The sequence below is a fragment of the Scylla paramamosain genome, chromosome 28, assembly GCF_035594125.1.
Source record: "Scylla paramamosain isolate STU-SP2022 chromosome 28, ASM3559412v1, whole genome shotgun sequence".
In the NCBI taxonomy this organism is placed as follows: Eukaryota; Metazoa; Arthropoda; class Malacostraca; order Decapoda; family Portunidae; genus Scylla; species Scylla paramamosain.
Window position 1 is genome coordinate 19,964,762 of NC_087178.1, and position 13,424 is coordinate 19,978,185.

Sequence of the window (13,424 nt, forward strand, 5' to 3'; positions counted from 1 at the left end):
CAGGACCCTGTAGAGAAATATGCATGGGAGAAGTAATGAATATAGCTAATATTTATCTATCTGTGTAATCTATCTAGCTAACTAATTGTCAATAGTTCTGTCTTTGATGTCAGTTTGTATCATGCTGAATATGTAATATATATTTGAGAGTGTGTGCCTACATATTTCTTAACTGCTGGGAGTGGTTAGTGCTATGTGTTCACCTTACTTGATTTGGAAGGAGTTGTTTGTGCCCCGGTGGTCCAGGTCATGGCAGAGACATGCCACCAGCAGTGCCAGACACTCCGTGTAAAACAAAAGTCTTCAGTAAATTGGAATTACATCATACAAAATTCCATTAAAAGAAAAAACTAAAAACACTATGATCCTCTACCTTTTGCATCTGACCCTATACAGCCCCCAATTTCTGAAGCTCCTATGTTTAGACATATGGATAGATAGATAGGTAAGTACACACACACACACACACACACACACACACACACACACACACACACAGACCTGTCAGAGAGAGAGAGAGAGAGAGAGAGAGAGAGAGAGAGAGAGAGAGAGAGAGAGAGAGAGAGAGAGAGAGAGAGAGATAACACCTTTTGCAGCATACAGTGACACAATATTCCAGCAATGACTGGCACTGGTGACAACTGTGAATGCTGCCAGAAAGTGTTCCTGGTTCCACTGCAGGTCCTGGGAGGCCAGTGAATGCTTGCAAGTCACCCATTATGTTGCTTGTACTCCTCTTCTTCCTGAAACCCAATCTCAATCAGTAACACATAATAATGTAATATACATTTAACAATAAACTTCATCCTAACATACATTTAACAATAACATTAATCCCAAAACAAAGTTTCTTGTTTTGTTTTAACTTTAACTCCAAGGGGTCTCTGGTGTAATGAAAAATACTGTACTGTTACAATACTAGTCAATGAACGCCAGCCAATCTTGCATCATGGAAGCACACACTGCTCAGGGACTGCTCAAGGCCTCCCGGCAAACGTTAAAAAGGCCTGGGACAAATTGATTTATTGGTATCTCAAATGCATCTCTCCTCTTCACTCACACTTGTAGCAATAGCAACAATAACCAGTATTTATTACTAGTCAGTATTCATTGTATCTGGTGATGTGGAAAACAAAGGTCTTCAGTAAATTGGAATTACATTATGCAAATTCCCCCCAACAAAAAAAAAAAACTTTCATCCTGTGCCTTTTGCGTCTGACCCTATACATTCCACAATTTCTGAAGCTCCTACCTTTACTTTTAGTTACTGATGCAGATAAATTAGCAGACAGACATATAAATGGATAGATGGATAGATACACACAAACACACACCTGTCAGAGAGAGAGTGAGAGATGGAGAGAATATCACCTTCTGTAGCATACAGTGACACAATCTTCCAGCAACGAGTGGCAGAAGTGACAACTGCGAATGCTGCCAGAAAGGGAGTGTGTTCCTGGTTCCACTGCAAGTCCTAGGAGGCCAGTGAGTGCTTGCAAGTCACCCATTGTGTTGCTTGTACTCCTTCCTGAAACACAATCTCAATCAGTAACACATAATAATGTAATATACATTTAACAATAAACTTCATCCCAACACACATTTAACAATAAAATTCATCCAAACCCAAAGTTTCTCATTTTGTTTTTACCTTCCTTAATTCCTAGGGGTCTCTGATGTAATGAAAATACTGTACTGTTACAATAATAGTCAATGGATGCCAATCTTGCGTCATGGTGGCACATGCTGCTCAGGGACTGCCTTTTTCTCAAGGCCTCCCAGCAAACATTAAAAAGGGCTAGAACAAATTGACTTGTTGGCATCTCAAATACATCTTTCCTCTTCACTCACATCTGTAGCAATAGCAACAATAACCAGAATTAATTACTAGAGACAGTATTCGTTGTGTCTGTGGTGACATGGAAAACAAAGGTCTTCAGCATATTGGAATTACATTATACAAAATCTCTAAAAAAAAAAAAAAAAAAAAAAAAAAAAAAAAAGCTAACAAACACTTTCTGATCCCCTACCTTTTGTATCTGACCCTATACAGTCCACAATTTCTGAAGCTCCTATCTTTACTTTTAGTTAATGCAGTAGATAAATAAGCAGACAAAGATACAGACAAACAAATAGATGGATGGATAGACGGAGATAGATAGATAGACACACACGCACACCTGTCAGAGAGAGAGAGAGAGAGAGAGAGAGAGAGAGAGAGAGAGAGAGAGAGAGAGAGAGAGAGAGAGAGAGTTTCCCTCTATTCACCTTTGGCAGCATACAGTGACACAATCTTCCAGCAGTGAGTGGCACTGGTGACAACTGTGAATGTTGCCAGAAGAGGAGTGTTTCTGGTTCCACTGCAGGTCCTGGGAGGCCAGTAAGTGCTTGGAAGTCACCCATTGCATTGCTTGTACTCCCTTCCTCCCTGAAATATACATTTAACAATAAATATCATAACAACACAGCATCGCCAGATTTCATTAACCTAATAACATTAACAGCACCTGTGTTGTTAGTCTGTCCTCTCTCTAATACTGGGGTTCGTAATCTAGCACAGCACTGGCGTTATCTGATGTTCTATGAAAATTCTGGTCTCAATTTATCATCAAGGAAAATTAAATATACGTGGTGTGGTTGGTTTAGGGAAAGATCCTCATGCAGTTGGCCTATAAGATCATATACAGAACATGCATGGCTATACTGAGTGGTTAGAATATTTTGTCCCTTATTACTACTACTAAAAGGAAAGTACACACACACACACACACACACACACACACACACACACACAGCATACATATTGTTTGCAAACATACAATATGTTATTTCCCCATCTCTTCTGTACATTCTCAGTTTGTAAACTGCCATAATAATAAACTGTTTAATAATAATAGACTTACTTAATAATAATAATAAATAATAAACCTCTGCGAACACGACACCCAATATTTAGCCTCTTTATAACCGCCAGCAGGCGGCGAAGCTTGATTGAGACCCACACGATGACGCGAATCATTTATTGTATCCGATTGAATCTGGTTGGATCTGCTTGAATTCGGTCAAAACCTGAAGACATACATTAATGATCATAGACAATTATTCTATATGAATAATTTGTGTAATACAGGTATGATTCTGCACGTTACTTATAGGATAATGTATTCTTACACAGACAGTTGTTACACTTACATGTTTGGGTCTTAAGGTAACCGTTAAGTAACGTGCACGCCCTTTCTGACAGGTGCTCTACATAAGTCTATCTACTTCTGTCTCTGCACCGACACATGTCCTCCCTACACGAGTGTCCTCAGCACGGTAACAGGCCACTATGTACCATTGCCTGCTGTGTACCACTGGCTGCTATGTACCATCCATGGCTGCTATGAACCATCAGTTATGTACCATTATTATTGTAAACAAAATACAGATAAATTAACAACTTATGGAAAAGAGAGAGAGAGAGAGAGAGAGAGAGAGAGAGAGAGAGAGAGAGAGGAGAGAGAGAGAGAGAGAGAGAGAGAGAGAGAGAGAGAGAGAGAGAGAGAGAGAGAGAGAGAGAGAGAGAGAGAGAGAGAGAGAGAGAGAGAGAGAGAGAGAGAGAGAGAGAGAGAGAGAGAGAGAGAGAGAGAGACAGAGAGAGAGAGAGAGAGAGAGAGAGAGAGACAGAGAGAGAGAGAGAGAGAAAATCTATAATAGCCTACAAGAAATTAACTAAGCACCAAATGGACAACTTAGCAACTCCAATGGACCTACTCATTATTTGCTTTGAAACGCCAGTGGACTTTCTATTTTCTTTGAAACTCCATTGGACCTGCACCCTCAGTTATGCTTCTGGTACTGCACACAAAGCACCCTAAATACAACAAAACTCACCCAAACCACACTCAAAACACCCCTAAATATAACAAAACTCATCCAATCACACCTATGACATACTTGACATCCAAACACACTCAAAATACCCCACAACACCCAAATGTACCCACAAAACTCACCCAGAAACACACAAAACACATATTATTCATTCAAAAACATGCTTAAAACACCCCACATCACCTCAAAATATCCATAAAACTCACTCAAACAAACCTAAATCATGCTGAAAACATCCAAGACACTCAAAACACTCTGATATACCCACAAAACTCATCCAACACAACTAAAATACACTAAAAACATCCAAAATACACTCAAAACACCTCCAACTACCCGCAAAATTCACCCAAACACTCAAAACAGCCAAAACACACCCAAAACATCCCAAAATTCATTCAAACACACCAAAAACATCCCACAACAGGATACGCCCAAACCACACTAAGATGCACCCAGAAAACCCCACACAAACTCAAATAAGAGACCCAACACACATCCAAACTCACCCGAAACACTTGAAAACACCGTAAATAAACCCAAAACAAACTCACAACACCTCAATATGCCCCCAAACACACCCAAAACACTCCACAATATACTCAAAACACTTTACAAGACTAAATACATGTAAAATACACATAAAAACATGCTAAGCCACACTTTAAACACCCTAAATTCACAGAAAACACAGATATAATAGCAAATATACATCCTAAACACACTTAAACATTCACAAAACACTCCACAACACTCCTAAATACATCCAAAACACACTTGAAACACCCAAAACACATGAAATATTACAGAGAAAAAGCAGGGCAGGAAGGAAAACTAAGCTAAACATGGTCTTCTTGGTATTTACCTGTTATGCCCCCTCCTCCTTCTCCTCCATTTCTCCTTACTACTTCCTCCTCCTCCTCCTCCATTTATCTATTTTTCTCCTTCTACTACTACTACCGCATCCAGAACACCCCACACAAACTCAAATAAAAGACCCGACACACATCCAAACTCACCCGAAACACCCTAAATAAACTCATAACAAACTTGCAACACCTCAATATGCCCCCAAACACACCCAAAACACTCCACAATATTCTCAAAACACTTTACAAGACTAAATACACGTAAAATACACCTAAAAACATCCTAAGCCACACTTTAAACACCCTAAATTCACACAAAACACAGATATAATAGCAAATATCCATCCTAAACACACTTAAACATTTACAAAACACTCCACAACACTCGTAAATACATCCAAAACACACTTAAAACACCCAAAATACATGAAATATTACAGAGAAAAAGCAGGGCAGGAAGGAAAACTAAGCTAAACATGGTCTTCTTGGTATTAACCTGTTATGCCCCCTCCTCCTCCTTCTCCATTTCTCCTTACTACTTCCTCCTCCTCCTCCATTTATCTATTTTTCTCCTTCTACTACTACTACCGCACCCAGAACACCCCACACAAACTCAAATAAAAGACCCGACACACATCCAAACTCACCCGAAACACTTGAAACACCCTAAATAAACTCATAACAAACTCACAACACCTCAATATGCCCCAAAACACACCCAAAACACTCCACAATATACTAAAAGCACTTTACAAGACTAAATACATGTAAATTACACCTAAAAACATCCTAAGCCACACTTTAAACACCCTAAATTCACACAAAACACAGATATAATAGCAAATATACATCCTAAACACACTTAAACATTCACAAAACACTCCACAACACTCCTAAATACATCCAAAACACACTTAAAACACCCAAAACACATGAAATATTACAGAGAAAAAGCAGGGCAGGAAGGAAAACTAAGCTAAACATGGTCTTCTTGGTATTTACCTGTTATGCCCCCTCCTCCTTCTCCTCCATTTCTCCTTACTACTTCCTCCTCCTCCTCCATTTATCTATTTTTCTCCTTCTACTACTACTACCGCACCCAGAACACCCCACACAAACTCAAATAAAAGACCCGACACACATCCAAACTCACCCGAAACACCCTAAATAAACTCATAGCAAACTTGCAACACCTCAATATGCCCCCAAACACACCCAAAACACTCCACAATATTCTCAAAACACTTTACAAGACTAAATACACGTAAAATACACCTAAAAACATCCTAAGCCACACTTTAAACACCCTAAATTCACACAAAACACAGATATAATAGCAAATATACATCCTAAACACACTTAAACATTCACAAAACACTCCACAACACTCCTAAATACATCCAAAACACACTTAAAACACCCAAAACACATGAAATATTACAGAGAAAAAGCAGGGCAGGAAGGAAAACTAAGCTAAACATGGTCTTCTTGGTATTTACCTGTTATGCCCCCTCCTCCTTCTCCTCCATTTCTCCTTACTACTTCCTCCTCCTCCTCCTCCATTTATCTATTTTTCTCCTTCTACTACTACTACCGCACCCAGAACACCCCACACAAACTCAAATAAAAGACCCGACACACATCCAAACTCACCCGAAACACCCTAAATAAACTCATAACAAACTTGCAACACCTCAATATGCCCCCAAACACACCCAAAACACTCCACAATATTCTCAAAACACTTTACAAGACTAAATACACGTAAAATACACCTAAAAACATCCTAAGCCACACTTTAAACACCCTAAATTCACACAAAACACAGATATAACAGCAAATATACATCCTAAACACACTTAAACATTCACAAAACACTCCACAACACTCCTAAATACATCAAAACACACTTAAAACACCCAAAACACATGAAATATTACAGAGAAAAAGCAGGGCAGGAAGGAAAACTAAGCTAAACATGGTCTTCTTGGTATTTACCTGTTATGCCCCCTCCTCCTCCTTCTCCAATTCTCCTTACTACTTCCTCCTCCTCCTCCATTTATCTATTTTTCTCCTTCTACTACTACTACCGCACCCAGAACACCCCACACAAACTCAAATAAAAGACCCGACACACATCCAAACTCACCCGAAACACTTGAAACACCCTAAATAAACTCATAACAAACTCACAACACCTCAATATGCCCCAAAACACACCCAAAACACTCCACAATATACTAAAAGCACTTCACAAGACTAAATACACGTAAATTACACCTAAAAAACATCCTAAGCCACACTTTAAACACCCTAAATTCACACAAAACACAGATATAACAGCAAATATACATCCTAAACACACTTAAACATTCACAAAACACTCCACAACACTCCTAAATACATCAAAACACACTTAAAACACCCAAAACACATGAAATATTACAGAGAAAAAGCAGGGCAGGAAGGAAAACTAAGCTAAACATGGTCTTCTTGGTATTTACCTGTTATGCCCCCTCCTCCTCCTTCTCCAATTCTCCTTACTACTTCCTCCTCCTCCTCCATTTATCTATTTTTCTCCTTCTACTACTACTACCTACATACCTGAGCTTGGAAACACCTGGAAAAACATTGGAAATTACGGTAAATACTGACGAGGAGACTGTATCCGAGCGAGTCCCAGGACCGCTGATGACGTCACAGGCAGGGGCTGCCGGCGCCCCGCTGGCTGACGTACGTAACTTATTTCATTTCAAAATTGACCCCTAGGAAAAACGAAGCTAGGCTCGAATGCCTTATATATTCTGACTTGACAATTACTTTAACTAATATTCACAATATCAAAACATCACCAGCCTGAGCAGTTGTAAAGAAATATTAATATGAAATATGGAAAAAGTGTTGAATCTTTGACACCATCAAAATCATTGATAAGTCCACCCATTTCATCTTACACCAATGAAAAAACACTTTAAAAAATCTGAAGTGTTTTTCTAAACAATGCAAAGTTAGTTACAAGCTAAGATATTCAAATAAAAAATCAAAAAAATGACTAAATCACCACTTTTAACGGCATCAAAAGCTATTTTAGATTCCACATACTTCGCTCATCAGAAACGCAAAACACTTTAAATATCATAAACGATTTTTTGAAACAATAAAACCTTCATTACAGCCTCAAATAAAAGAGCCAAAAACCAGGTCCGGTAAATTTCACCGTACAAACAGTCCTATATTTATGCAAAAAACAGCAGCAAATTCACCACATTTACTAAACTGAGGCAAGAAACGCACTTCAAAAGCAACGAAATATTTTTATAAATCATAAAAACTTACTATAGAAGCCAAATAAAGTCATTCAGGAAAATTCAAAAAAATATTGGAACCCAACAAGTTGGCTCAGGCAGCATTCCATCATGGCGGCCGTCGGCAGAGACCTTAGTGGGGTAGCCAGCGGCCATGTTGCCTTAATTATTCGTTCATGAGACCAAAAGTAGGCAATGGTGGATTTATCTGACCAGCGAATATGAAGGCCAGACATGTGGTTCCATCTTATGACATGTTTGGCTTACAGTAAATGAGAGACGAAGCAAATAATGGCTGAAAACACTGACATCCTGCCTCTACCTCAGCAGACAGCTTGTTTACAAATTAACGAATCTTTCATTATTTGCCTAAATCTCCAAGTTTCCAGACTCAGATGTGAACAAACTCTAAAAATAAGTCAACAACCTTAAAACATGCCTAAAAAAGACGAATAATAAAACCTAAATAAACGAGACACTACAGGGAGGAGGAGGATATAGTGAAGGCAGGAAGGCTGACTGAGGTGAGGCTGGCACCGCTGGACTCACCTTACATATTCGTGCCTCTCTGGTGCTGCTTAGCGGTGCTCGGTACAGGGAAAAGCTGCCGGGAATACGGAAACACTGGTTAAAAGAGCATGTGGGGCAAGACTGACCAGTGTTGACCAAAACAATGTAGCCAGCCAGCCAGCCACCCGCTCTCCCTCCCCAGCGCCATGTATCACTGCTCCAACCACACTCACTATTACACACACTAACACTCACTAAAGGTGACATGTTATCAAATAATATGTCATATAATATCCTCACTTCCTCACTTCCCTTTCCCCACTCTACACCCACTACGACTACGTGATTATGAAGTAAAATTTCACTCACTGCTGCACCGTGTCAACGCAGCAAACACGAACGAGCGCAGGATAGGCTCAACTAAGATGCTTCTCTCTCTCTCTCTCCCTCCTCACGACTGTTTCTCAAAGCCAAAATGATAATTACCAGGGTTTTCAAGAGTGTTTCTCCTGTTAGTAATATATAAATGTTGTAGATCTGTCACTAGAACTGTAAAAACACCCTTAAAAAACTGTATTACTTCAATGACAGCCTTTTAAAAGCAAGTTTCTCCTGTTAGTAATGTAGAAACTATGTTAATCTGTCACTAGAACCGTAAAAACACTCTTGAAAACCCATGTAACTATTGAGAGAGAGAGAGAGAGAGAGAGAGAGAGAGAGAGAAAACCGATGCATTTTTTAACTTGTGTGCTAAACTTATGGATCATGCTGAGGACTAAGCCTGTATTAAATCAGTGTATGCTGAATTCTATTGATTGTATTTGTATTAGTTGACAATACAGTTTTATTTATTTGTTTTTCATTTTTTTCGTGTTTTATATTTTAATGTAGTTTTATTACTTTTTTTTTTTACAATATTAATTTTTATCTCCCTACTTGGTAGCTGGTATGTAGCAGCCTTGTTTGGTACATATAAGCCAAAGCAGTGGTTCATAGGAGCGGTACATAATAGCCGACGGTACATAGCAGCTAGCATTCCTCCCCATCAGTGATGCACTGTCCATCACTAAGTACAGAGTAAGAAATACCACTTATATTGTGTTCTCGTTTAGCAGGAAAAACCTCATGATATAATTTGTAACCTACCTGGTGAATGCCTCACGATTTGTAGCGAAATAGAAGAGAAGTTCTACTAGTAATGTAATACTTCATTTTCATTAGTTATCCTTAAAACTGCAGTTATTGACAGAAAGTTGATGTGTAAAAGGGAAACTGCGCTAAGTCTGGATTACGACACGCCACCATAAGAAATATTGTGTTCAACAACAAAAGTGCTACTACTATCACACTGTTGCTGTTACCTTTATTACTACAACTACTATTAGTCTTACACCTCTTTTTACCACCACCACCACCACTACTACTACTACTACTACTACTACTACTACTACTACTACTACTACTACGAAGTTTGCCTCTCAGGTATAAATTTATTGTTCTCCTCATTAACTGACTTTTCTTGTTACATTCAATGGCAACGTTTCATCTCTTGCAATATTTTACTGTTTTCATGATAATTGTTTTCCTTAAGTAGTCACCACTGTCTGTTCTCCTTCATATTTTCGCTACACAATACTTTTTACTGTTACATACAGTGCTTTTGCATATTCTGTCTGTCTGCACTCATCGCTTACTAATGGGGAATTTAAGTACCCTCCAGCATGCTCTGCTTCTTTACTTCTATTCGCTACAACTTAAATCTTTCAGCATCACAACATCAGGTCCTCTGTGGAACCGGGTAGCCAGTAGTGGTGGTGGTGGTGGTGGTGGTGGTGGCAATAGTGACGGTAGTGATTGATCACTCAAAGTATTGAAGCGATACTTAATGAGTTTCTCCGGTGGCGTCGCGGGGGATGGCGGTGTGCGTGGGCGTAAGTAATAATTTCCCAGCCTCCTGGTGTAATGTCTTAGCAAACTTGTGGACGTGTGTTTCGATCGCTATACTGTATTGCTAAATTAATTATTAAAAATGGATGAGATCACCTCGTAGCGTAAGAGTTAGCAGATTCTTGGGTGATTTAACACGTCACGCCCAGCTGGTTGTGGACGAGCTGCTGGAGGGTGTGGAAGGCCTCTGCGTTAGGCTGGGTTTCCCTCACTTCATGGCCGTCCGCGCCACCGAAGCCCTCACTAGGATATCTCGCGTCCTCAGCTACACTGTCCTCAGCTACGACCTTTCTGAACTGACGGATGAGTACGTTCTGGCTCTGGAGAGTGACCTGCGAGCTGACCAAGGCTTCTCCGTCACACTCAACTTCTTGCTTCAGGACTTCGTGGCGTTGGTGGCCAAGTGGGAGGAGCCAGCCATCTCGGCACTGCTCCTGACTCTGACCTTCAACCTGCAGCTCTGCGAGGGTGTGGATCCAAGCGAAGCCATGGCAATCATTCTGAACAGTATCCTGGTTAGTCAGGGAAGAGAAGATGAACTATGGGAATACGTTAACTGGTACTGCGAGACGTTTGATTTGGGATATGAGGAGCTCTTTGCGTACATTGTGATGGAAGTAGCGCTCACCAAAGACGGAGGGAATAGTACCATTTTTTCACCACAGTCACCCGTATACTGAGGCTCATACGTAGTTCACTTCCACATGGGACCCAACACTATATTTACTTGCAGCTAGTGAAGCAACACAGAATTTACCTTTTTTCACTACTTAGTTTCATTATTACTTACCTAGGTTCATAGATGCGGCTGTGTTTCATAACAGACGATGACATCGGTTAGGTGAGGTAAGGTGAAGCAGCCACCCATCGCTGTGACATCCAGGACATCGCTTGCGAAGGTTAGGTCACGGCTCGCTATTCAGGTGGACCAAATGTACCCAGGTCGCCACACGTCTCAGTATGTTGTGTTCCTGTAAGCCACAATTTGAATTACATTACTCTGAATCAATTAATTTTTACAAGTCAATGTAATGGAATTACTAATGAGAATAATTTTACTTCAGTAGCATTTTTTTTCGTCTATGCACGTGTTCGTTTTATACGTATGCGAATGAAATTATTAATGTTTTACTCCTAAAACTACTTATTTTTTTCTGATCTTTCGAGAGTAACGTTAAAAAAAACTATTTACTTTTACTAATCTTCTAATTAATCTGGTGAACCTTGCACACGCTGGGGGATGGAAGAGGTTTTCCTGACGCCGTGTTTTCCATCTGTCTACCTGTCTACTGGACATCAATACAAATTAAACAATGTAATGAATACTGTATATCTGTGTGTCAGGGATTCGGATTAGATCGTAACAAGTTTAAAGCATTTGCAATCACCACTGGCTGTCTTAATTGGTAATACGGGTATGTTTTCGCAAATGAGTTCCATGCATCAGGGTTATCAACATTTTAACTCACACATCGTACCTGTTGATTTTCTTCTCTATGTAACTACTCCGTATTTCACCATTTTTTTTCTCTCTCTCTCTTTCCCCGAGAACCTTAACTTTTCACTCTTCGTCTTTCACTTTTTGTTTATTTAGTCCATTAAGTTTATTTTTCATTTTTCATCCTACCGTTAGTGCACGTTATACCCTGCTCTTGTGCTCCTTTCAAATCCCTGACTAACTGCTTCACTCTACATATCACTCCACCACCATTCACTAGCGCTTCTTGTCCTCTCACCATGCAATTTCTTAATCCACACCCCTGCTTTATACTGACAAGGATCTTAATCTGAAAGGCTTCTACTCTTCATTCATATATATTTTTTACACTGTCACTTTCCTCCCTTGACTTTATTATGTATCTCATGTGGTCTTCACTATTAAGAATCATCACTTTTGAACATTAGATACAAGGATATGCGAGTACATCAAAACAACAAGAGACACTTATGTTCTTACTAGGTTGTATGATTTAACTATACCATTCCTACTCAATACAAACCATACCTAGAAACTACAGTGAGTACAAAGCAAAGGGACAGAAAGGTGTAATGCGTAGTGTACTCGTACATGAATGTGAAAGTGCATGAGGTATGGGGTTACGGATAGTACTGTAGAAGACTACTCCCCGTCCATCCAATCTTCCAGCTAAATGCTTGGAAAGAAAGAAAGAGAGAGAGAGAGAGAGAGAGAGAGAGAGAGAGAGAGAGAGAGAGAGAGAGAGAGAGAGAGAGAGAGAGAGAGAGAGAGACGTTCCCAGACAGGATTATTGATCAAAGCAATAATTCTCTCTCTCTCTCTCTCTCTCTCTCTCTCTCTCTCTCTCTCTCTCTCTCTCTCTCTCTCTCTCTCTCTCTCTCTCTCTCTCTCTTAACTCCTCCGTAAGCTCACCTCGATTAAAGTTCTTTCCATCCCGATTCCTTCAAAACTTTCCTAACAAGAAGAAAGACTCATCACCCATGCCTTTTCACCTTTCATTCATTTTTTTCCCCTCTTATTCATTTCTCTGCCTCCCATTTCTTCCCGGTAAAAGTTTAATTCAACATTTCTTCCTTTCCCTCGCTCTGTTACTCTTCCTAGACTGCTTCACTCTGTCATTCTTCATTTCCTTTTTTCTTTTCGTCTTATTCATTCTGGCAAGTTTCTTCATTTTGCGTTTTCTTTCCTCTCCTTTCCTATTTCGAGATTATCTTTAACTTGCTATCGTTCATTTCTTTCCCATTTGTTTCTTATTTCCCACAGTTGGTTTCAGTTCACAATGCAATACAATACACCAGCTCGTGGACAAAGTTACGTAAATGAAGATAAAGATGAGGAATGTATGAGGAGAAATAGATACACTGTCATTAGAAGGAACGGAAGGTCTTGCAGGAAAAGAAAGCAGGATAATGAAAAGGGGGACGAGCAGGAGCAGGAAGT

The 13,424-nt window shown here is 39.7% G+C and overlaps 1 protein-coding gene across 5 annotated transcripts in view; it reads right to left on the reverse strand.

Moving 5' to 3' along the window:
• Positions 1-13,424, reverse strand: part of LOC135115063 (cGMP-specific 3',5'-cyclic phosphodiesterase-like) — a 128,426-nt gene that overhangs the window by 2,365 nt on the left and 112,637 nt on the right. For 2 of the 5 annotated variants that reach the window (XM_064031548.1, XM_064031544.1), the window contains exons 4-9: positions 11,298-11,478; positions 8,600-8,654; positions 2,269-2,428; positions 1,652-1,853; positions 588-1,528; positions 209-282 (exon numbers count right to left, since the gene is read on the reverse strand). In XM_064031548.1, the coding sequence (XP_063887618.1) occupies positions 209-282; positions 588-599 (86 nt within the window). In that variant the 5' untranslated portion in view covers positions 600-1,528; positions 1,652-1,853; positions 2,269-2,428; positions 8,600-8,654; positions 11,298-11,478. The remainder of the gene's footprint in view (positions 1-208; positions 283-587; positions 1,529-1,651; positions 1,854-2,268; positions 2,429-8,599; positions 8,655-11,297; positions 11,479-13,424) is intronic. The other 3 variants (XM_064031546.1, XM_064031545.1, XM_064031547.1) reach the window with 3 other exon arrangements.